The sequence below is a fragment of the Rhineura floridana genome, chromosome 3 (genome assembly GCF_030035675.1).
Source record: "Rhineura floridana isolate rRhiFlo1 chromosome 3, rRhiFlo1.hap2, whole genome shotgun sequence".
Lineage (NCBI taxonomy): Eukaryota > Metazoa > Chordata > Lepidosauria > Squamata > Rhineuridae > Rhineura > Rhineura floridana.
This window is the reverse complement of record NC_084482.1, coordinates 153595903-153621768: the sequence shown is the minus strand read 5'-3', so window position 1 is coordinate 153621768 and position 25866 is coordinate 153595903. Positions and strand designations below refer to the sequence as shown.

The 25866-nt window shown below is 41.9% G+C and overlaps 1 protein-coding gene across 10 annotated transcripts in view; it reads right to left on the bottom strand.

Moving 5' to 3' along the window:
• Positions 1–25866, bottom strand: part of PLXNA1 (plexin A1) — a 460921-nt gene that overhangs the window by 59354 nt on the left and 375701 nt on the right. For all 10 annotated transcript variants that reach the window (XM_061618384.1, XM_061618391.1, XM_061618386.1 and 7 more), the window contains exon 21: positions 18393–18535. In XM_061618384.1, the coding sequence (XP_061474368.1) occupies positions 18393–18535 (143 nt within the window). The remainder of the gene's footprint in view (positions 1–18392; positions 18536–25866) is intronic.

The following is a 25866-nucleotide window of genomic DNA, read 5'->3' as shown; positions in this document are numbered from 1 at the left end:
GGTGCCACTACACTAAAGGTCTGCTTCCCATGTTGTGCGGAACAGACCTCCTGATAAGATGGTATCTGCAGAAGGCCCTCACCTGCAGAGCGTAGTGATCGACTAGGTATATAAGAGTACGACAATCTTTCAGGTATCCTGGTCCCAAGCTGCATAGGGCTTTGTACACCAAAACCAGAACCTTGAACTTAGCCCGGTAGCTAATGGGCAGCCAGTGCAATTCTTTCAGCAAGGGCGTGACATGTTGGTGATACCCTTCCCCAGTGAGCAGTCACACCACATTTTGCACCTGCTGCAGCTTCTGGACCAACCTCAAGGGCAGCCCCACATACAGTGCATTACAGTAATCCAACGTGGCAGTTACCAGTGCATGGATAACAGAGGCCTGATCCAGAAATGGCCACAGCTGTCTTACCAGCCGAAGCTGGTAAAAGGCACTCCTAGCCACTGAGGTTACTTTGACCTCTAGTGACAAAGATGGATCCAGGACCACTCCCAGACTACGAACCTGCTCTTTCAGAGGGAGTACAACCCCATCCAAAGCAGGCAACTGACCAATTATCCAAACTCAGGAACCACCAACCCACAGGACCTCTGTCTTGCTCAGATTCAGACTCAGTTTATTGGCCCTCATCCAGCCCACCACTGAGTCTAGGCAGCGGTCCAGGGCTTGCATGTCCTCATCTGATTCAGATGTTACAGAGAAACAGAGGTGGGTATAATCAGTGTACTGCTGACACCTCACACAAAATCTCCTGATGACTGCTCCCAATGGCTTCATATAGATATTAAACAGTATCAGGAACAAGATGACACCTGCGGCATCCCAGAGGACAACTGCCAGGGGGCCGAAAGACAAGCACCCAATGCTATTCTCTGGAACCGACCCTGAAGATATTATTGGAACCACTGTAAAACAGTGCCACCAATACCCATCTCACCAAGTCTGCTCAGAAGGATACCATGGTCAATAGTATCAAAAGCAACTGAGAGATCAAATAAGAATAACAGGGTCACACTCCCCCTGTCCTTCTCCCAATAAAGGCCATCCACCAGGGCAACCAGGGCAGTCCCATAACTAGGCCTGAACCCAGATTGGAGTGGGACAAAATAATCTGTTTCATCCAAGAGTACTATTGCTGTGCCACAACCCTCTCAATCACCTTCCCTAAAAAGGGGGTATTTGCAGCCGGGCAATAGTTGTCATAAATCAAGGGGTCCAGGGTGGGCTTTTTCAGGAGTGGTCAGATCACACTGCTTCCTTCAGGATGGCTGGAATCCCTCCCTCCCACAATGATGTGTTGACCACACCCTGGATCCACTCAGTCATACCATACGCCCTTGGCAAACTTTAATAAGGCAAGAAGGGCAAGGGTTGAGAGGACACATTGCTGGCTGCATTGTCGTAAGAACCTTGTCCACGTCATCAGGCGTACCAACTGAAACCTATCCCAAGAAATTGCAGCAGACGTTGCACTGGACACCTCATTCGGGACTACATTAGATGTGGATGAGGCATCAAGATTGCTATGGAGGTGAGCAACCTTACCCTCAAAGTGCTTTGCAAACAATTAACAGTGGGCCTCTAAAGGGTCTAAAACTCCATTTCCTGGAGTTGATGTCAACAGACCCTGACAACACAGAAACGCTCCACTGGATGACTAGAGGATGCTATGATGGCAGAGAAGTGGGCCTTCTTGGCCGCCCTCACCACCACACAGTAGGCACAGTTATGATGTTTTACTCGTGCCTGATCAGCCTCACAGCACATCTTTTGCCACTTGCGCTCTAGCCGTCATCCAGCCTGTTTCATTGCCCTTAGCTCACTGGTGTACCAAGGTGCAAATTGGGCTCCACAGTGCTGGAGAGGGCACTCAGGAGCAACCATGTCAACAGCCCTACATGCCTCGTTGTTCCAGTGTGAAAGGGCTTCAAAACGGTCACCCTTTTTATAGATGGAGTAAAATGTGGGGGGAAATGGAGTCAAGAGTCCACAAACATACCTGATGTTTTATTTATTCACATACCCTCTTCCTCCAAACAGTGCACAGCAGCCTATATTTTATCCTAACAACCACCTTGTGATGTATGTTAGCTTGAGTGATAGTGACTCACCCATGGTCATGCAGTGAACTTCATGCATGAGTGAGGATTTGAATCTAGCTCTATCTCCAGTACTAGCCTAACACTCTAACCACTATATCACATTTGCCTCCTACTAAAGACTGCTTCTCAATAAAAGGGAGTAAATGGTGGCAGTGAGTTTTCACAGATTAAATTGAGTGCTATAAGCAAAGTAGCATTTCAACTTTATCTTGCTTTTTAGGACAGAATCATTTGCATTTTAAATAGAGATGGGAGTAACTGAGTGCTTTTTCAATCCCATCTGAAATTTTGTACATCTTCATCATGTCTCCACTTATCCTTCCATTATTTTCATACATTTTGTTTCTACCACAATCAACCATCTTCACTGCAAAAGCTCCCTTCTGCTTGTGATATTCCAAGAAATTCAGCTAGAAACCTGATTTTTCTTTAGCACTATATCTTATTTAATGCCTCTCCCGAGTTTATATAGCATATGGGGTAAATATATGAGTGATGGGGTATGTTGACTCTTGTGAGATCCTTTCGTACAATCCAAAGATGTTCTCAGAGTTAATATCCTGAGAAAATGTTTTCTATTATAGCAATACTATCACTCTTAAGCAACCTGGAGCAAACACTAAAAAATGGTGATTGGCTCCATCAAGATGGGATTTGAGGTAGTCTGTGCTATACTGTGAAAGTGGGGATACAGAATTTGAAAAGCAAAAGATTAAATGAAGTATGAGTGACTAGAATATTGGGGGGGGGAGATTACGTTTCAAGCTCAATAAGCAAACATCAAAGTGCTGCATTAACTATAACATGCTCATTCTATAAGTGCAATCACAAAATTTATAAGGGCAACAGCAGCTCAGCTGTTCATTGAGGAGGTATTCTACTGTTGGCTGCCTTGTTCTTCTCACATTTTATGGTATTAAAAGGGGGGGAATGAACCAGTCAGTAACAGTTATTACCACAGTGATGCACAGCTGAATACAAAGCTACAATGAGATGACCTCCCCATTATTTTTAATGTAGAGATGGTAACAGGGTACCATTCACACTGTGTATTCTACACAGATAGTTCTGGATTTAAGCAGATATTTTCTTAAACCAAGTAAGAAGGTCAAAGCATCCTTTTCTCCTATTGCTCCAAATGCTTAAGGTGTCTTGAAATCCTAGACAATAACATCCTGCACACTCAAAACAATATGAAAATTTTGTGATTGCACCTACAGAATGATTATACCCTTCTAGCCATCACTAGGTGGTGCTGCCACAGCAGATCCATTGCTCAGTGGCTGGAAAGGGACTCAGGCACAGGTACTGCTGCATGCAGCTGGTCCTATGAGTCATCTATACCACAGAACTATGTGATTGGGAAGAGGGAAGCAGGCTGAGAGAGTTCCATTTGGTTTTGTGCAGGAGAGTATTGAAGAAACAGGGTCTAGTCAGCTACTGAGACGTTCTTTTTGAACTTTCTATCTTCATGGAGGATTAGAGAGAGCCACAACAGCCAAATAGAAAGGATGCTTTGCATGCACTGGGATTGTCCCCCATTCTACCTTGCAATGTAAAATTCATTCATTCATTCGGCCATCTAGACTCTGCAGATCTAATGCCAAACCCATACATATAAACCAATCTTGCCACTTGTACATTTCCATTTGACTGCATGACTATTTAGCAAATATATGACACTTTCATTTTATCCCTTTTACAGTGCTTGTAAAGCCTATTATATCAGTAGATTCTTTTTAACCACCATGGGTACATATATAGAGAATATTTGTATGGGAAAATTTTGGTTTTTTTTTTTTTTAAACCCTCTTTTCCATCCCATGCACTCAGAAAAGTCTTATTTTTGAGTTTTATTAAAAGAAACCTAAGGTCCAGTTGGGCATCCTTTTTCCATTTAAAAAAAGTTGTCAAAATGCTGGACTTTGCTAGAGAGTAATAGCCAAATTCTTTCTGGCTAGATTCGAGTGTAGCAAGCGGTCCTCACAGGAAATCTTGATCTTCTGCACTTTCTACATATGGTCTTAAATGTTACCGTCTGTCCCTGAGATTAGGGATGCCATTCAAAGCATGCCTGGTTCTGTTTCAGTGAGTTTCATAAATTAGCAAAGGACATTTCCTTCACTTCTACATACGTTCTACTTCTGCGGCTGTTGCATTGTCCTCAGATTTTGCTCCTCAGAGAAGCCCTACATCCCCTTCTGCCCAAAGTGAGTCACAATGTAAAAATAAAATAAATGACTAAAATAAATGACTAAATCTGACCAGGGCATCTGGTCTACAGAGACTGCTTGGGTGCTCCAGTGCCTCATACACAGGAAACACACAAGTGACTTTCTTGGCTAACAACAGCCTCTTGAATTTCAATGTATAATTTGTTTTCAGAAATCCAGGACAAAACTAAACTGGAGGCACTTCATACACACCCTTGTCTAAAGTCAGACGGTTAGTTTCTCAAGGCAAAGACCTTTGTGCAGGCGTGGGGGACCTGTGGTCCTCCAGATGTTGCTGGAATAGGCTCACATCGACCATTGGCCAGGTTGGCTGAGACTGATGGGAGTGAGAGTCCAACAACTCCTGGAGGGCCACAGGCTCTCCAATCCACCTTTAAGGTCTCCTGCCGGGAGGAAGGGCGGGATATAAATCAAATATAAATAAATAAATAAATAAATATCTACTGATATATAAATAATAATAAAAGTATAATAAATCTGTGACTAGTTAACACTGGATCAGAGTGTTACAGGAAAGTATCTCTCCACGTGGGCAGTCCTGCATAGCATGCAGAAAAAAACAGGGGAAGAAGATCAAACGGAATAGTTAATGTTGCAGGATATTTCTAAGGGATGAAGTATGCACACACTGGAATTTTGCCTCCAATCAATATCTCTCACCATAAGCTACTGAAGTTTGTCATGGCAAACTGAACGCTCACAGTTTAAGACACAGCGGTTTTCTTGTTTCTTAATGGCTAGAAAAACTACATATAAACACAAGCCCAGATGGCAATAATTGGATAATCTGCAGGCCTGTTCAGAAGAAGCAAGAGTTTCAGATGCACATGTCTAGTGACCCCTGCTTCAGATTTTACAGAAAAGATCCAGAAGCCAAATTTATACTCCTAAAATCCCTTCTTCTTCTGAATGTCCAAACTACCCTCTCAGAGCTGAACTCAAGATTACACTTAGATACATAACAAAAACCCAACAGCTATGTGTGTGTATGCAAGTATGTGCTTACCCCCTTCCTTGTCCACTGCTTCTCCCCTCCACACCATTCCAAGTTTCCCCCCAAAGCTGCTTCCTCCTTAATCCCACAGTTCTAAATGTGTGACGATCCGATGATCTTTCACAACTACTACCAAGTCACAAATACCCCCTTTTGGGGGCAAGGTACTTGAGAAGATTGTGGTGACGCAGGCATTCCTGGAGGAAACTGATTACCTAGACCCATTTCAATCTGTGTTCAGCCCTGTGTTCAGTTTGGGACTGAATCTACCTTGGCTGCCCTGATATATGACCAATAACAGGAGAGGGATGTGGGGGATGCAACTGTGTTGCTCTAGCTAGATCTCTCTTTGGCTTTTGATAACATCGACCAAAGACATCCTCCTGTATCATCTACAGGAAATTGGTATCGGGGCATTGATCTGCAGTGATTCCGGACTTACCTCCAGAGATGGCAGCAGATAACAGTTCCAGAAGCATCGGATGAGCGTTTCTCAGACCACTGGCTCTTGAGCTATGGGGTGCTGCAGAGCACTATACTGTCTCTGATGCTATTTAACATCTACTTGAAGCCATTGGGAGCAGTCATTAGAAGACTGGGAATGAAATGTCGTAAGTACACTGATGATACCCAGCTCTATTTCGCTATAACATCTGAATTGTGAATGTCTGAGAAGACCCTGGATGCAGTGTCTGGATGCAGTGGTGGGCTGGATGAGGGATAATAAACTGAGTCTGAATCCTAGCAACATGGAGGCTCTGTGAGTGAGTGGTTCCTGGTTTGGGAAATCAATAAATTTCCTGCCCTGGATGGGGTTGTACACTCCCTTAAGGAGCAAGTGCATAGTTTGGGGGTGCTCTTGGATCCAGCTCTGTCACTAGAGACGCAGACGTCCTCAGTGGCTAGGACTGCCTGATACCAGCTTTGGCTGGTAAGATAGCTACAGCCATTCCTGGATCAGGATAGCTTGAACATAGTTGTCTATGCATTGGTAATCTTAAAACTGGATTCCTGCAATGTACTCTATGATTGTAAGGCTACCCTTGAGGTTGGTCCAGAGACTGTAGCTGGGACAGAACACAGTGACTAGGTTGCTTGTGGAGGCAAATTAGTGCCAGTATATAACACCTTACTTGCGGGATTTGCATGGTCTGCCAATCTGCTACCGAGCCAAGCTCAAGGTTTTGGTACTAACATGTTGCTGTTGTTATGTGCCTTCAAGATGATTATGACTTTTGGCAACCCTATGAATCAGTGACCTCCAAAAGCATGTCATGAACCACCCTGTTCAGATCTCATAAGTTCAGGTCAGTGGCTTTCTTTATGGAATCAATCCATCTCTTGTTTGGCCTTCCTCTTTTTCTACTTCCTTCTGGTTTTCCCAGCATTATTGTCTTTTCTAGTGAATCATGTCTTCTCATTATGTGTCCGAAGTATGATAACCTCAGTTTCATTATTTTAGCTTCTAATGGTAGTTCTGGTTTAATTTCTTCTAACACCCAATTATTTGTCTTTTTCGCAGTCCATGGTATGTGCAAAGCTCTCCTCCAACACCACATTTCAAATGAGTTTATTTTTCTCTTATCTGCTTTTTTCACTGTCCAACTTTCACATCCATACATAGAGATCAGAAATACCATGGTCTGAATGATCCTGACTTTAGTGTTCAGTGATACATCTTTGCATTTGAGGACATTTTGTAGTTCTCTCATAGCTGCTTTCCCCAGTCCTAGCCTTCTTCTGATTTCTTGACTATTGTCTCCATTTTGGTTAATGACTGTGCTGAGGTATTGATAATCCTTGACAAGTTCAATGTCCTCATTGTCAACTTTAAAGATGCATAAATCTTCTGTTGACATTACTTTAGTCTTTTTGACGTTCAGCTGTAGTCCTGCTTTTGTGCTTTCCTCTTTAACTTTCATCAGCAGTCGTTCAAATCATTACTGGTTTCTGCTAGTAGTATGGTATCGTCTGCATATCTTAAATTATTGATATTTCTCCCTCCAATTTCCACACCTCCTTCATCTTGGTCCAATCCCGCTTTCCATATGATATGTTCTGTATATAGATTAAATAAATGGGGTGATAAAATACACCCGTCTCACACCCTTTCCGATTGGGAACCAGTTGGTTTCTCCATATTCTGTACTTACAGTAGCCTCTTGTGCAGAGTATAGGTTGCGCATCAGGACAATCAGATGCTGTGGCACCCCCATTTCTTTTAAAGCATTCCATAGTTTTTCATGATCTACACAGTCAAAGGCTTTGCTGTAATCTATAAAGCACAGGGTGATTTTCTTCTCAAAATCCTTGGTCCGTTCCATTATACAATGTATGTTTGAGATATGATCTCTGGTGCCTCTTCCCTTTCTAAGTCCAGCTTGGACATCTGGCATTTCTCGCTCCATATATGGTAAGAGCCTTTGTTGTAGAATCTTGAGCATTACGTTACTTGCATGGGATATTAAGGCAATAGTTCAATAATTACTGCATTCCCTGGATCCCCTTTCTTTGGAGTTGGGATATATATTGAATGCTTCCAGTCTGTGGGCCATTGTTTAGTTTCCCATATTTCTTGACAGATTTTTGTCAAAATATGGACAGATTCAGTCTCAGTAGCTTGTAGCAACTCTATTCGTATGGCATCTGTTCCTGGTGATTTGTTTCTTCCAAGTATTTTAAGACCAGCTTTCACCTCACATTCGAAAATTTCTGGTTCTTCATCATACTGTTCCCTCCATGAATCTGTCATCCTTGCATCTCTTTTATAGAGTTCTTTAGTGTATTGCTTCCATCTTCCTTTTATTTCATTTTGGTCAGTCAGTGTGTTCCCCTGTTGATTATTCAACATCCCTACTCGTGGTTTAAATTTTCCTTTCATTTCTCTAATCTTTTGGAATAGGGCTCTTATTCTACCCTTTTTGTTGTCCTCTTCTATTTCTATACAATAACTATTGTAATAGTTCTCTTTGTCCCTACGTACTAGTCGCTGTATTGTTGCATTTAGGGTTCTGACTGTGTTTCTATCTCCTTTTGATTTTGCTTTCCTTCTCTCTTTAACCATTTGAAGAGTTTCTTCAGTCATCCATTGAGGTCTTTCTCTCTTTTTAATTAGAGGTATTGTCTTTTTGCATTCTTCCCTGATAATGTCTCTGACTTCACTCCATAGTTCTTCTGGTTCTCTGTCAGCCAAGTTTAAAGCCTCGAACCTGTTCCTTATTTGACCTTTATATTCTTGTGGGATGTTATTTAAATTGTATTTTGGCATTATGATTGCTTTGTTGTTCTTCTTTAGCTTTACTCTGATTTTCGATATGACCAGTTCATGATCTGTACTGCAGTCTGCTCCTGGTCTTGTTTTTGCAGAAAGTATGGAACTTCTCCATCTTCTGCTACTAATTATATAATCAATTTGATTCCTATATTGACCATTTGGTGATGTACACTTGTACAGTCGTCTTTTCGGTTGCTCGAAAAATGTGTTTGCAAGAAACAAATTATTGGCTTCACAGAATTCAATTCTCCTGCTTCATTTCTGTCTCCTAAGCCCCATTTTCCCACAATTCCTAGTTCTTCTCTGTTCCCTACTTTCGCATTCCAGTCTCCCATGATTATCAGCACATCTTGTTTTGGTGTGTGATCAATTTCTTGCTGTACTTCTGCGTAACATCTCTCCAATTCCTCTTCTTCTGCATTTGCTGTTGGAGCATAGACTTGGATGATGGTTATGTTAATAGGTTTCCCGTTAAATCTCATTGATATCACTCACTCAGACCTTGTGTTGTAACTCCTAATTGTGTTTGCTACATCACTTACTATTAAAGCAACCCCATTTCTTCTTAATTTCTCATTTCCTGCATAAAATATTTTGCAGTTGCCTGACTGAAATTCCCGTCCATTTCAATTCACTCATGCCAAGGATTGTAATGTTGATACGTTCCATTTCTTGCTTGACAATTTCTAACTTTCCCTGGTTCATGCTTCTCACATTCCATGTTCCTATTGTGTGAGTCGTACAACTCCGGACTCTCCTTTCACATCTGTGCACATCAGCCTCTGGGCTTCCTTTCGGCTTTGACCCAGCTGCATCATTAGTCACAGCGCTACTCGTACTTGTCCTTTGTTCTTCCCCAGTAGCTTGGTGAGTGCCTTCTGACCTGGGGGTCTCATCTTCCAGCACTATTTTGTGTTGTGTTTTGGATACTCTGTTCATATGGTTTTTGTGGTAAGAAATATTCAGATGTGGTTCACCATTGCCTTCCTCTGAGTTTGGATGCATCTCAGCTGGTATCTCAGCTTTGACCATTCTGCCTTGGGTGTCCCTGCTAGGAGTCTAGCCTCTTGGTCTAGACTCCTGACGGCATTGCTCTCAGCTTCTTCAACACTCTCAAACCCCCTAACCACATTAAGGTGTGCATCCTAGAGGGTACTAACATACAAGGCCATATATCGCTCAGGACCAGCCCATTAGGTCACTACAGTCTGCAGGAGAGCTTCTCTGTCATGTTCCAAAGATCTCAGAAGCCTGCTCCACAGTAACTCAGAGCAGGACTTTTATTATGGCTATCTCAGTTCTGTGGAACAGCTTTCCTGCCAAGATATGACAGGAACCCACTAGCTGCACTTTCTGGAAACAACTGAAGACATTTTGTTCTGACAAGCCTTCCCAACTGGATGAATAGAACTCTGCCATTGGTGTCTACTTGGTATTGTTTTTATCTGCCATTATCTTCTATGTTGTTTTTAACTGTCTTTAGCTGTTCATCTTGAGATATGTGTGGATGGTGATAAGTAAATAAATAAATACCAAGAGAAGCAAAAGAGGAGTAGCTGTTTGTGGAAAAGGCACAAGTGTCTTTTGACCAGCACTGCCTTAGCTATTCTTAGCCAGGATCTGAGTGTGCAGAGCTGTCTAATGCTCCATTCATGGTAGATTTCACAGATTTGTGCAAGACCACTGTCCTAAATTTTCAGTGATCAAAATAAAGCAAGGTTCTCCTCTCTTACAGAAGCCATGACGGGAGGATCAGATGGCATATTCTTCCTATCTGGGCAGTGTGCTCAACTTCCAGTCAGTGACACCTGATAAGCTCGGAAATTGGTCCTGTCCTACACAAGCGATCTTATCAGAATTGCACGCTGCAAGTAGAGCAGGGTGGTGGTAGGAGCGGTAGCACAAAACATCTGTCATAAACGATCTCAGCAGGCTTGGCTTACCATCTACAACTCAGAAAGCAATGAAGCAGAGTCCCTGCTGCGAACAGACACCCTCACTCCCCTGCACACCCTCTTTTACTCTGTTACTCTTCTCCTTTTTGTGCAGTTGTTAGCAGAAGTAAATGAACAATAAAGAATTAAGTATTTAATCAGGCTTTAAATTTGCACAAAAGCAATGAAAAAAACAACGCCAAACCCCAAAGAGAAGAGGAGCTGCTAATGACAGCACTACACTTGGCTCTGGATTAACGTTCTTTGCATGCGTGCACATGTAGTGGGGAGGGGAAACAGAGGGAGGAGAGCACATACTCCTTCATAATCTTTCCAAGAGCTAACGCTAAACTCTTTCTAATTAAGATTACAAACAAAAAGATCACAAATAAATTGTATCAGCCTTTAAAAACCTTGCTTGTTTTATTTAACATAGGTTTTCCCCTCTTGTAATTTCATTTTCCCAACCAAACTTATATGGCTTCTCTGAAATGACGATTAGAACTAGGAAAGATCTTGTATGCCCTTTGTTTAATTAGTTCCTTTAACATATGCATGATTACTCACTGCAGTTTGTATTTCAAAGTTCTGCCAGATCTAACCTATGTGGCAATGCTTCTATTTCCTTTTCCAAGAGACTGTTCCACATCCCAATTTATTCAGATTTGTCTTCATTTATCTTCAAAAGACTAAAATCAAAAATTCAAATAAATGGGAAAGCTACTCATTTGTATTACAGGGATTCATAACTGGAGTAAGTACAATGAATTCCAATAACGAGGAAATATAGAAGCAGGAGGAACTTCTGATAATGGGAGCACTATTCTCCAGAGCCTCCTGTTTGCCAATGTTTGGAAGTTTTATGGTGTTTTGTATCATTTGTTTTGTTTCCACCTTATCCTTGTACTAGTATGTTAAAGTCCCTGTCTCCTCGCTGCTGAGTGCCCCCTCTCTTGCTCTCTTCCCTCACAATAATTAAGGAGGTAATGACAGGCAGAGTGTGATCACAACAAAGTCACTGCCAAAAGCTTGAAACACAGATGGGCCAAAAACCTTCAGCACATTACAGAGAGGATAAAAACAGAACTCTCGATTCAGATGCTTGGATTTCCAGCTATCCTTGCAGACTGAGTCCGTAAATCCACAAAGGACATACTTTCTGGTACAAGTTACAACAGGAAATCAGACTTTTCTAAGCTAATTGGTACTAACCAGCAAGAATATATAGCAAACATATGCAGGGTGAGCCTAGGCACCTGCCCTTCACCCTGTTGCTATTCCACCCTCCACATCCCCAACATACACAAACAACTAGAATTCACACACCATGAAATTAAGTGAGATTACTTTTGTCAGTTTTGCTTTCTCAAAGTCATAAGGGGTTTTTCACACAATCGTTTTTACACATAATGTATCATTTTTACACATAATGTATCTGCCCTGAACCTAAAGGCATCACTCTTCAGTTCATACAGACCAACTAGGTATAAAGGCAGGACTCTTCTGCACACCCCAAATTTGGCATGCAGAAAACTCACATTTTTTGCTAAAAAATGCAATAAAGTTCATGAACATACTTACCCCCACCCTCGCCACCTCTCAAAAGCTGTAACATGAATGCTTTAGTCTAAAACTATAGTCAAGGTTGGGCAGAATTTTGATGTTTGGGCCACGTGGTGGTATAGTAGCAGGTTATATGTGGATAGATGAAAGTTAGCAGTACTGCAAGGGTAGGGAACCACAATTGGAAGCTATAAGGGTAGGGCAGATAATCCCTTGGGCTCATTTGCAGATACTGTTTTTTATATTTCAAGTGAAATCTCTTGAAGTACAAGGAGAGAGACCATTTCTTTTTAAAGCAACAAATGAAAGGTATTAATAATCAATATAACATATTTGGTGTTACATTCCATTTGAAATTCTGTACAAATTGAAGTACAGTAAAATTATAGAATTTTCCCCACCCTGCTTAGGAGCATTTTTAAAAAGTGGGAGGTTTTAATCCATTTGTTAGAAATGCTCTCAACTGGACTTCCGGGAAGGGTGACTTAGCCTGTGCCTGCTTTTGAGACGGGCTCCTGCCTCAAAAGAAGCTTATTCAGATATATCAGTCAGATTTTTTTTTTTTTTTGACTGATTAAACTTCTCCCGGGTAGGGAGAAACGAAGAGATTAACCTCAAAGCCTATTTTTGTTGGGACGACCAGATCTCATTAATTTATGGGACGAGGTCCAGCCGACGAAGGTGGGACGGATTTTCAACAACAAGCTCTATCTGATAAAGCGAACGTTCATCTTATCTTCTAAGAGAGAACGCACTAACAGGCAAGCACCCTTCTTTCTATATTTTTCTTTTACTTGACTTAAATTGTTGCTGTTTAAAAGAGATTTGCCAGATTGATCGGTTTTTGACATCTCACTGGGGAGCCATAACTTCTCTCTGCTACTCACTAATTAATAGCTTATCTCTGTTTTTGTTGCAAAAAGCTGTCCTGGATTTGCATTCTAAAGATATACACAGAAGAGGGATTTCTATTCCAGATTTTTATTTTGAAGAATATTATATTGTCTGAGACTACTCTCTTTTTGGTCTATTTTATTTTGACGAATCTGTTTCCTGACGACCGCCATTAATTGTTTCGATCCTGGGAACTGCATTTTGTTTACTTAAGCATGGAGAGATAAGGCTGTCTGCTCTGTTTATACTGTGATGTCACCAAGTTTGGAGTATTAACCCAATTGTTGCTGAAATAAGAAGTGGTTTTCCTATATTTTTCTTTTAAAATGGCAATTAAGAAAGTGGCTGAGAATCTGGAAATAACTATGTTTCAGAAAATAATGGATGAGATTGAGATAACGAAACAAAACCTGCGACAGGGTTGTAAGGAGCTGAAAATTGAATTGAGTAAAATGAAGCAGGAGATTAAAGATATAGGGGTCCCTGTGAGAGAGGTGACCCTGGAAGGGGTCCCTGTGAGAGAGGAGACCCCGGAGATTGGAACAAACGTGGAACAGGAAAAAGATTTGGAGTCTATGGACTTTAGAAACAAAATCTATTGTTTGGAGACACAGGAGATTAAAGACATAGGGGTCCTTGTGAGAGAGGAGACCCTGGAGACTGGAACAGGGGTCCCTGTGAGAGAGGAGACCCTGGAGACTGGAACAGGGGTCCCTGTGAGAGAGGAGATCCCGGAGATTGGAACAAACGTGGAACAGGAACAAGATTTGGAGTCTATGGACTTTAGAAATAAAATCTATTGTTTGGAACTCAATGTTATCTCTGAAGAAATTAATGAAGATTCTAGAGATAAAGTTATCAACGGCATGGATAATCTTCTGGACTGGATTGATGTGATGGAGCCCAATATAGAGAAAATCTATGGAATTAACTGCAGCCATGTGACAATGGAAAAACTTTCAAGAGATGACCCAGTGTATTTTGAAAAAAAGAACAGAGATATGATTTTACAGCAGTATTTCAGCAACCTATTCAGAATGGATGGCAAGAAAATATTTGGGATAGAGGTAATTCCCATCAGACTCTTACTATATGACTATGGTTTTGACAGCAAGATTATTATGGAATACTGATAATGGAAGATTGGATACTGAAATTACTGGACTTAACAAGACTACTGAAGATGGAAGATGGAAAATGGAACTAATAGGGATAATAGAACAATGGCTACTGAAATTACTGAACCTAACAGATTCTGATGTGATGGATTAATTGAAATGTTTATTTTGACTATGGTTATGACAATAAGATTATCATAATTAGTAATGAGATGGATTAATCGATATGCTTATCTGGAAAAAAAATTGATAGATATATTTCTTAAAGAATTGAAACCTCTCTTTGACTTTTTGTGGAAAGAATAAAGTAATGTTTATGAGATTTGATGATTAAGTAAGATAACTACTGGAGGAAAGTGATTTTATAATATGACTTAAGAGACAGGATTGTTATATATTATAGACTTATAACTGATTTGATCTTTGACAAATGGGAAGTCAATATTTTACTCTTTATTTTTTATTTTTGTTTTTTTTTTTTTTTTTTTTAACTATTTTTGATTTTGTTTTTTGTCTTTGAATGTTTTATGATTTCGTCTTGTATGTTTTATGAAAATTTGAATAAAAATTATTGAAAAAAAAAAAAAAAAAAAGAAATGCTCTAAACTGATGAATCCCAAGTTTTAAAAAAGCATGATTAACACTGGCTTGTGAGAATGCTCCTATAAATGAAGGATGAATTAATGGAAGAGGTCAACCTTGACTAAGTGAACAAAATGATGGATAAAGCACATTCAACTCAATCTCTTGAATGAGCAAGACAAAGGACACAAGCACCAGAAGCAACTGAGCAATCGAAATATGACCCAAAATATTTAAGGATAACTTTATACTATAAGAACAGATGAAGGGGCGGTCAGAATTTATTACAGATCTATCAAGTAATAGCAGACTGTGGTTTTGTAAATGGGCTGCTCTTTTCAATGTAAAAGCTTCACAATAAAGGACTTTCCTCTTTAATCAAAGTGGATCTTAACAATACTTTCCCAGAGCTGGATAGCTAAAAGGATCCAACGGCTTTTTAAGCTGGAGGACCACTGCAAAAACGCATGATGGAAAGCCCATAACTGGGGTATAACTAGATCACAGAAGCAATGGAATGTGCTATGATACAATAAGATACCTTGGTACTTGCACTGACAAGCACTTGATTCTCTGTAATTAATACTTGCATCGTGTTCTGGAGCTGATTACTTCTCCTAAATATGTTACAAATCTTGCATCAACATTAATTACTCTGTGAGGTCAGCAGTGAGGGGACGATAAGGCCATCCCCCCTCACTTCTCCAATCAAAAACATCCTTGCTATACAGGAAAATGTGCAGCCAATTTTGCACAATTGCTTGTACTAAATTAAGTGAACATTGTAAGGGAATTGAAAAGGGATAGGGAGCCAATATGGGGAGAAGGAAAGGATGAGACTACACAGGGGAGAAATGGAGCTAGGGAATCTGATGATGTCAGACAAGTCTCTTGGAAGTGAGTGGCCGATCATGCATCAAACAAGTTCAATTGAATAAATGCAGCACTGCAGAAAATGACAGTAGCAGTGTTATTAATATAAATATTGGTATTAATGTCAGTGAGCATGGTAGCCATACAGCAGTGACCTAAAACTCATTTTGACCAGCATGTGGAAATGTATTCCTTGTCAGCATGTTGGCCCTTTTATTAAGAATATTAAAAGAGCTGTGACGGATCAGATGAAAGGTCTATCTAGTCCAGCACTCTGTTTCCCACAGTGGCCAGCTAGATGCCAGTGGGAAGCTCACAAGGAGGACATGCGGGTGATAGCACTCTCTTGCTGTTGTTCCCTATGTACTGGTATTCAGAGGCATACTGCTTCTGATCCTGGAGACAGCATATAACGATTGATTGCCTCATACCAATGATTGCCTTATCCCCCACAAATTTATTATCCTCTTATCTAATTTGGTGGCCATCACATCTTGTGATAGCAAATTCTATTGTTTAATTATATGTGGTGTGAAGAAATGAAGAAATACTTCATTTTGTCTGTCCTGAATCTCTCACCATCCAGCTTCACTGGATGACCTCTGGGTCTAGTATACTAATCCTTCACTGGCCTCCAGTGTCACAGAGATGGAAGCACCATTGTATGTTTTCCTTTTAGGTGAGGTCTATGGAGGTGACACCTCAGAACTATAGCAATCTATCTCAATCACAGTGGTAGCCCCTCTGGACTACATATGTGTTCTTCGCCACATCAGAGGTGAAGCACAGAGCCACGTACAATCAATCACTATGTGAAGATCAACCAAATGTGCAGAGCATTAAACATAAACATAAATGGTGTCTAAAGTTCTCTACAGAATGAGAGAGTATTTCATTAGAGAAGTATGATACCGAGACACACATTCTGTTGGCAAAGAAAGGGTGCACCTGTCAGTGAGCAAAACAAAAGGCACAAGCACCAGAGGCAACTGAGCAATTCATCAGCTCCCAAGAAAGTCGAAGTTATTTCTGACAAATTTAGCAAAAAATCCATAAGCAAAGCAGAGGCTCATTCTGAGACTGTATAGGTACTAAAGACCAGCACAGTGACCTTGCAAAGCAGATCAGTTTGAAGCAGCAGTAAGGCCCATGTCACAGAAGCAGAAGTACTGAAATGAAAACTGACCTCACTGGCACAAGACAGCTACTTCCACAGTCCAGTCCAGGACAGCCCATTGCCGTACAGATATTTCCAAACAATTTGCTCAGTCTATTTTTCAATGTGCCAAACTACAGACATCCCATCAATTCCATCAAGAGACTTTTCCACACCAACAGATTTTTGCTGTCAGGAAAATGTCTGTGCTGTTATTTGCTTTTATTCAGTTTCATTCTGCTACTTCTTATTTAAAATCCTATCCACTCTGACCTGCCCTGAGCAGCAACTTTGCTGCTTATCTTCATGCTAACCCTTATTATATATGGCTCACGCTACTCTTGCTCCATTTAAGCTATCCATAACATCATAAAAACAGCAACATCTTGAGTTCTCTCGGTTGCTTTCAACCAACATCTTTCTGCAACTGAAATCTCCAGGTGCAGATATCCTGCTGCAGTTATTCTTAGGACAACTAAAGGCATAATGAACAGGACTGATGTCTCCTTGCTCTGGAATTTAGTAACAGTGATAGAAGACAGAGGAACAGCAGCAATAGTGGGAATGAACCAGTGTAGTTGGTTCGCTTCTGACTGTTGATCTCCAGCATTCAACATTACATTAGAAGCTTCTCATTGCACTATAGAGATAGAAAAACCATTACAAAAGTATAACAGCTTCCTCTGAGTTACATAGCAACAACAGAGAAGAGAACCGAGAAGGCTTGAATTACAAAAACTAATTGAGAAGGGATCTCTCTGCTCATGTCCTGCTGAAGCCATTGACTTGGTCAAGTCCATCTCTCAAAGGTACAATTCTTCATTTGTAAAATTGGGATGACAGTGACTTACTTCATGGGGTTCTTATAAGAATGAATGAAACAAGAATTGCAAACTTACCCTCTTGCTTAGCATGCAATAAGAGATGACAACTGGGGAAAGCCCAACATTTCTGCAATGGATTCCAGTCAATAGAACATTATTTTTGGCCTGGACCGTCCTCTCAATCTAACCAGTGGCAACTGGTGGCTCCATGTCAGTGGGTCAGTGGAATCTGCTCTGGGCTTTAGTCTGAACTTTCAAAGAGCTGTCCTCTGATCTAACACACTGAATCTAACCCTCTCATCCATTACCTTATTATCCCAATTGTTCTCTTTTGACCTACCTCCAGCAGTCTGAAAATACACACAAAAAAAGGGGGGTTCCTATGAACCTTTGGCGAACTATGTCAGATTAGTCCCTTTCACAGTTTGGGTGGTTTTTCCACCATGTCTTTTTAGTCATAAACCATGAGCTATGGATGCAACAGCTCTGAAAATCTCTTTAGTTGGAATGCTTTCAAGATCACACTTTAGACAAACAAACCCCTAAGCACGTATAAGCATCAGAATCTTGAATGTTCCCTCTTTTGGAGAGAAGCAAATCCCATGAGTGGTAAGAAAGGGTGGAATGGTCTTACTTTAGGGTCATCAGTTTATCCTAAACCACCAATAAGCCCAGACCCTCAGACATTCAAGTTCCTTGTGAAAACATGAGAGACTGTGAGGAACTGCTGTAGCAAAAATCCCTCTTCCCCAAGGGCATAAACCCACAAAGCTCAGGAAGATAAGTGTAACGCAAAGTGAAATGTTATTCCAGCCGACACACATACACACATTGCCACACCTCCATTTCCTTCAGCACAGGATGGTCTTCTATTCCTGGGAAGAGGACCCTCATGGCATAGGTGCGATAATCCAAGAAGGGAATGCCAGCTCCATCCAAGTCATTGGTCAGCTCATGTATATCTGTCTGAAGCTCGGCAAAAGCTGGGAACGAAAGATCAGATTAAACAAGAAGCCTAAATGAATCAGCTCCCACCTATCCTACAGGCCCAATCCTGACAATAAAGTGACTAAGGCTGTGGCTAGTTAACACAATATTCCCCAACTTTATTTAAGGAGCAAAGAAAGTTTAGTAAACATTACATCAGAAGCTTCTCATTGCACTACAGAGAGAGAGAGAAACAGCACAAAGGTATAACAGCTTTCTCTGAGTTACATGGCAACAGGAGAGAAGAGAACCGAGAAAGACTGAATTACAGAAACTAATCAAGAACGGATCTATCCAGTGTCCTGTAGTCCAGTCCCATGATACTGAACCATAGATGGCAGGCAGGTGCAAGGCCTGAATGCTAGAGTTTGGGCATAATATTACCTTTCTGTCTACATTTTTTACTGGGCCAAGGTTCTGGTTTTGGTGTACAAAGCCCTATACAGCTAGGGGCCAGGATACTTGAAAGCTCGTCTTACCCCTTATATACCCAGTTAATCACCGCACTCTGCAGGTGAGGGCCTCCTGCAGATACCATCTTATCAGGAGGTCCATCCCACACAACATAGGAAGCGGACCTTTAGTGTTGTGGCACTGACACTTTGGAATTCCCTCCCCTTAAATATTAGACAGGCAACATCTCTGTTATCTTTTCAGTGCCTACTGAAGACCTTCCTCTTTCAACAAGCCTTTTAAGTAGAGACCTTATCCCAGTCTGCGTATGTGTTGGAATTGCTTTTTAATATGTTTTTAAAGCTTTTTTTAAAAAAAGATGTTTTGTTTTAAAATGTTTTTAAAGATGTTTTGTTTAATATATTTTGAAGTCTGTTTTTAAGATGCTTTAGAGTGTTCTTAGTGTTTTGTTTGCTACCCTTGGCTCCCGCTGGGAGGAAGGGCAGGATACAGTAGGACCCTGCTTTCCGGTGCTTTGCTAATGCGGTGGTTTTGAATTGTATCCATGTTCCATATGTTGGGCGCTTGTTCCGTTTTTGCAGCGATTTTGTGGCATGACATGAACAGCTTGGAAAACAGAGGCGAGTGCACAAATTGATGGCTTCTCTGACTCAGCTGCTGACCGCATCGTCAGAGCTTGGAAATGTTCCTTTTTCAAACTACAGTTGGGCTGATGGGACTTGTAGTTCAAAAAAGGAATGTTTCCAAGCTCTGACAACGCACTCAGCAGCTGAGTCCGAGAAGGGCATCGGGCGCCATTTTACTAGCAGTGATTCAGTCTGATTCAGCAATTGTGCACTCACCTTCTCTCTGTATTCTGGCAATTTTCCAAACGTTCAAAGGTTAAGGTTACTGTATTATATTATATTATATTATATTATACTATACTATACTATACTATACTATATTATACAATACTGTATAATATATATTATATTATATAATACTGTATAATACTGTATATAAACATATATAAAATATATAATAATTTATAATATTTATAATATTTATAATTTATTTATAATATATAAATATATATATACACACATATATATACACAGTAATACTGTATATAATATATATATATAATCCGTCGGGACCTTGACTCCAATATTGCAACAGTTGAATCTAATGAGGTGTCCAGAACACAGTCTTGTCCTGTTTTATTGGATGAGTTTCAGTTGGTACAGCTCGAGGATGTGGACAAGGTGCTTGGACAGGTACGGGCGACCACTTCCGCTCTGGACCCTTGCCCCTCGTGGCTAATAAAAGCTAGCAGAAATGGAATGGCCAGCTGGGCCAAGGAGGTGATTAATGCCTCCTTACGAGAGGGAGTGGTCCCACTTTGCCTGAAACAGGCGGTAGTGAGACCGCTCCTAAAAAAGCCCTCCTTGGACCCTGACAATTTTAACAACTGTAGGCCGGTAGCAAATGTTCCATTTCTGGGCAAGGTTCTAGAGCGCGTGGTCGCTCGCCAACTCCAGGCCCTTTTGGATGAAACTGATTATCTGGATCCATTTCAATCCGGCTTTCGGCCAGGGTTTGGTACAGAAACAGCCTTGGTCGCCCTGTATGATGACCTCTGTCGGGAGAAAGACAGAGGGAGTGTAACTCTGTTGGTTCTCCTTGATCTCTCGGCGGCTTTTGATACCATCGACCATGGTATCCTTCTGGAGCGACTTACGGATTTAGGAGTGGGAGGCACTGCTTGGCGGTGGCTCTGCTCCTATCTCGGGAATCGTCTCCAGAGGGTGATGCTTGGGGAACATTACTCGAGTCCCTGGGTGCTACAATATGGGGTCCCACAGGGCTCAGTTCTGTCCCCCATGCTTTTTAATATCTATATGAAGCCGCTGGGCGAGGTCATCAGGAGTTTTGGAGTGCGCTTCCAGCAATATGCTGATGATACGCAGCTCTATTTCTCCTTCTCATCTTCTTCAGGTGAGGCTGTTGCTGTACTGAACCACTGCCTGGCTGCGATAATGGACTGGATGAGAGCTAACAAACTGAAACTCAATCCTGACAAGACTGAGATGCTGTTGGTCGGGGGGCCCTCTGCTCAGATGGTTGATGTCAGACCTGCCCTAGATGGGGTTACACTCCCCCTAAAGGAACAGGTCCGTAGTTTGGGGATCTTATTAGATCCGCTTCTGTCACTCGAGGCCCAAGTAGCCTCGGTGGCACCAAATGCGTTCTACCAGCTTCGGCTGGTAGCCCAACTACGACCCTATCTGGACAGGGAGAACCTAGCCTCAGTTATTCACGCTCTGGTAACCTCTAGATTGGATTACTGTAATGCTCTCTACGTAGGGTTACCTTTGAAAACGATTCGGAAACTTCAGCTAGTGCAGAATGCCGCGGCCAGAGTTCTTACTGGGACGAAGAAATTCGACCACATAACACCTATTCTGGCCCAACTGCACTGGCTTCCAATACGTTTCCAGGCCAGATTCAAAGTGTTGGTCCTTACCTATAAAGCCCTTAACGGCACTGGACCGCAATATCTGATGGAACGCCTCTCTCGCTATATTCCTACCAGTTCACTCCGCTCGACGTCTAAGGCCCTTCTCCGGGTCCCAACTCATACAGAGGCCCGGAGAACAGTAACAAGATCTAGGGCCTTTTCGGTGGTGGCCCCTGAATTATGGAATGCCCTCCCAGATGAGATACGCCTGGCGCCTTCTCTGTCATCTTTTCGGCGCCAGGTAAAAACCCACCTCTTCACCCAGGCATTTTAAGCTTTTTATTTTAATTTAATCTTATGTTTATTTTCTTTTACTCTGTTTTTAAATATGTTTTATAATTGTATGCGCAATACACACTTGCTTGTATTTTAAATATTGTGGTTTTATCGTGTTGTACACCGCCCTGGGAGCTGTTAGCTATAGGGCGGTTTAGAAATGCAATTAAATAAAAATAAATAAATAAATAATATATATATACACACTGTATAAAAATATACAATATTTTTGTGTTAATTACAATGGCATCTCAGTGTAGTACTAGTGATAAAAAAAGTAGTCGTAAGCCTCTTACTTTAGCTGCAAAGTTAGAAATGATTAAACGAAGTGAGCAAGGCATGTCTATGGCTGAGATAGGCCGTCAGCTAGGTTTGGCTTGCCAGTTAGTACAATTGTGAACGCTAAGGAGAAAGTGTTGATGGAAATTAAAAGTGCCACACCAGTGAACAGTAAAGGTATAAGAAAACGTGATAGCCTTTACTGGTGTGGATTGAAGATCAAACCAGTCACAATGTGCCTTTAAGCCGAGCCACCATCCAGGGCAAGGCCCTAAGTCTCTTCAATGCTATGAAGGCTGAGAGAGGCAAGGAAGCCGCTGAGGATAAATTCGAAGCTAGCAGAGGCTGGTTTAACAGGTTTAAGGAAAGAAGCCATCTCCACAACATCAAAGTGCAGGGTGAAGCAGCTAGTGCTGCAGCTGATCTTCCCCTCCTCCAGCGAGATCAGCTGGAGCAGGGGTCTGATCATGCTGGAAGAGGAGAAGATCAGCTGGAGCGTGCTGCAGCTGATCTTCCCCTCCTCCAGCGAGATCAGCTGGAGCATGGGGAGGTCCAGCACCTGCTCCAGCTGATCGCCCCGCTGGCACCGTATTAGTGGAATGGGGCGCCGAGAAGCGTGGCCCTACTGTAAAAGCATTTTGGAAAGGCTTCACAATTTTGGATGGTATAAAAACTATTAGAGATGCATGGCAGGAAGTTAAAGAAACAACATTGAAAGGTGTTTGGAAGAAGCTAATTCCCACTCTTGTGGACGATTATGAAGGCTTTGAGAATCCAGTGGAGGAAGTCACTACAAATGTTGTGGAACTGGCAAGGGAATTAGAATTGGAAGTTGAGCCTGAGGATGTGGCAGAATTGCTTGTCTCTCATGACGAGACTCTTCTTCTGATTGAAGAGCAAAGAAGGATGTTTCACAAAGAGGAGTCCCATCCTGATGATAGTCGTGCTGTGCCTAGAGAAATGACAACCAAGGAATTGGAAGAAGCTATCAACTGTATAGAAACGGGGGTGGCAGTTTTGAGAGGATTGATCCAAATTTCAAAAGAAGTTCTAAGTTCTAAAGTGAATGCAAGGCTTCTAAACGATATTGCATGCTATAAAGAAATTGTAAGGGAAAGGAGATGGGAATTCATCAGGCAAAGTTCATTGCTTTCCTACTTTAAGAAACTTATCATTGCAACCTTCGACAGCAACAGCTATAGCTAGCCTTGAACAACCTTCAATGTCAACTTCATCCAAGTCTCCACCATCAAAACGAGTAAGATTCATTGATAAGTCATGATGGAGACTTGGATGACTTCGAGTCAGATGATGAAGATGTGCCAGCTCCAAGGGCAACGGCAAAGGCTCACCACGCAGTGGAGAGCCAGCTGGCCTTGCAGCCCTAAAGGATTAAAGGATGGACGACACCAAGCACTTCTCTGCCCAGAGGCTGATCACCTTTGCGTGCGCAGGAATAACACCTGCATCAGCCCCAACCAGCTCCTCAGCGCTGTGCCAGGAGACCCAGCAAAGATAGAAGTGCTGCAGCCAACACTCAAAGATTTTAGGGTAAGCAATGTGTGTGCACCGAGTGAGTGAGCGGTGGGGCAGCGGGAGGGCGAGGGGGGTGATGAGTGAGGGAGCCAGCAGAGGGCGAGTGAGGGAGCCAAGTACTGTCAGCTGGAGCTCCCTGCGCTACAGCTGATTGATGTTCCACTTTTCTGCGGTTTTCGCTTTTTGGCAGGGGTCTGATCCCTAACCTGCCGGCCCTGAGTGAGGCCGTATTGTATTAAAGAAAGAAAGAAAGAAATATAAAATGATCCTGAGAATGACAAAATGCACACAGAGACATTTTTTCCAGGAAGCATGTGAAAAGAGGGAACACTTCTAAACCACAAGAATGTCCTCATTGCATTCTGATTTCACATCTTGCAGATGGAGCAACCTTTTTGTCATAAAGGGCTTGGTTGGGCTAGGAAGAGTGAGCAAGAGAGAAATTGCATCCTGTACCTTTAATTGCACCTACAATTGGAAGCAGGTTGTTTGTGCTTAGGTTCCAGTACTGTACACATCTGAGTGTATGTGTGGGGGGGATGTAGTGGGGAGAGAGAGAAATCAAATTAATAGCACTTTAAAAGGAAGCTAGAAGCAGCAGAGGGCTGTAGGCTGATCAGTTTGATGAGAAAAAACAAACTGTCAGCTTGAAAGGCACACTATCTTATCTGTAACTAGTGGGACTAGAAAAGAGAAAAGGCAGAGAAGATATTGCAGCTTTTAATTAAAAGCAGATCCTTTTATCTGCCAGCTGTGGAAGACAAGGCAAAAGCTCCTCCGCATGCTCCTTCTCTCCCTCTAAAATTGTCTCTGTCACTATTTCTATCTACAGGGCTATTCCCCCCCTTTCCTTTTTTAGTAGTATTATTATTATTATCTCATTTTAGGTGCCCGCTTCTGTCACAGCCTCTGGGCCAACTTGGAGTTGGCAGGGTCACAGCCCCAGGCACTGGCTTGTGGCGATAATGGGCAATTAGGTTTTATCAGCAGGATCAGAAGCAGGCATTCTGTCCAATTTCTCAGCATCTGTCTGTCACATAATGAGAGACCCACAGCCTTTTGCGGGCAGGTTTTTCTCTTCCTTTAAAACTTTTCCTCTTACAGCCTTGCTAACTTTCTTCGGACTGCACCAAATAAAAATCAGCCACTTTCAACAAAACTGCTTCGCTGACCCCAGTCTCCTGCCAAAGGACAACCCATGAAAAAGAAACCAACCTGGCAGAAACAACAGGAATGAAGGCACAACCTAAGTGTCAGAACAAGCCAAGGACACTCCGAGTATAAAACTTACAGTGCTTAAATCAAAACCAATAGTGACTTGTTCAGATTGGTTCATTCCCCTTCTCAAATATGTCGCCCTAGATGGGAGAGCCATAAAATAAGTGGCCAAATGTACTGGCCAAATCTGATCTTTACCCATACTAGGGTGACACCCAGCCACACTAGCTTGTGATGTTACGATGACTGCCGAAAGTAGGGCATGAACGCTGGTGAAATGAGCAGTGGTCAGACTCTATTATTGTTATTTGTTACATTCCATCCTGTTGTTTCTCTAAGGAGCTCAGGGTGACATACAAAGTGTCCCCCCCTTTTTTTCCTCAGAACAATTCTGCGAAGTAAGTTCATCTGAGAGGCAGTGACTGACCCAAGGTCACCTAGTGAGCTTTATCGCTGAGCAGGGCTATGAACATAGGCCTTCTTGCTCCGAGTTTTGACATGCTATATATAATCAGTGCACCATGCTGGCTATGGAAGTCTATGTGCCAGGTCCACATACTTGTGCAGGGAAGACAGGACGAGCCAACCATCTGTAAGTGGGCAATTTTCTCCAGCATCTTGCAAACACAGAGAGAATTTTTGTGATTGCTGGTTAATGACATAGCATCATAGGCAATTAGGATATTTTATGAGCAGGGCAGGACCTGTCTCATTAAAACCTAGAGAAGAAGCTAATTACTTAGTATCCATTCTCATGCAAGGTTCAACCATGTGGGAGGCTGCTGGGGGGGAGAAACCACTTCTATACAGTAGCTCTCTGCATGCAGGCAGCAACAGTTCCAAGATGCTATAATATGGATCAGTCCAATTGTATCTTGTTTTTTCACATTCGTACTTCCACCTTCCTCCAAAAAAAAATGGAGTGGCTTACATGGTTACCAGGTGGTCTCCCATCCAGGCATCTTATAGTCAGCTTCAGCAACATAAATGCATCATGTGCCTTCAGCACATTTTCTGAAAGTCTCTACATGGTATAGCAATATTCTGCATGAACTCTTTAATCCATGCATTGCTTCATGGCCAGTGTCAGCTGGGACTATA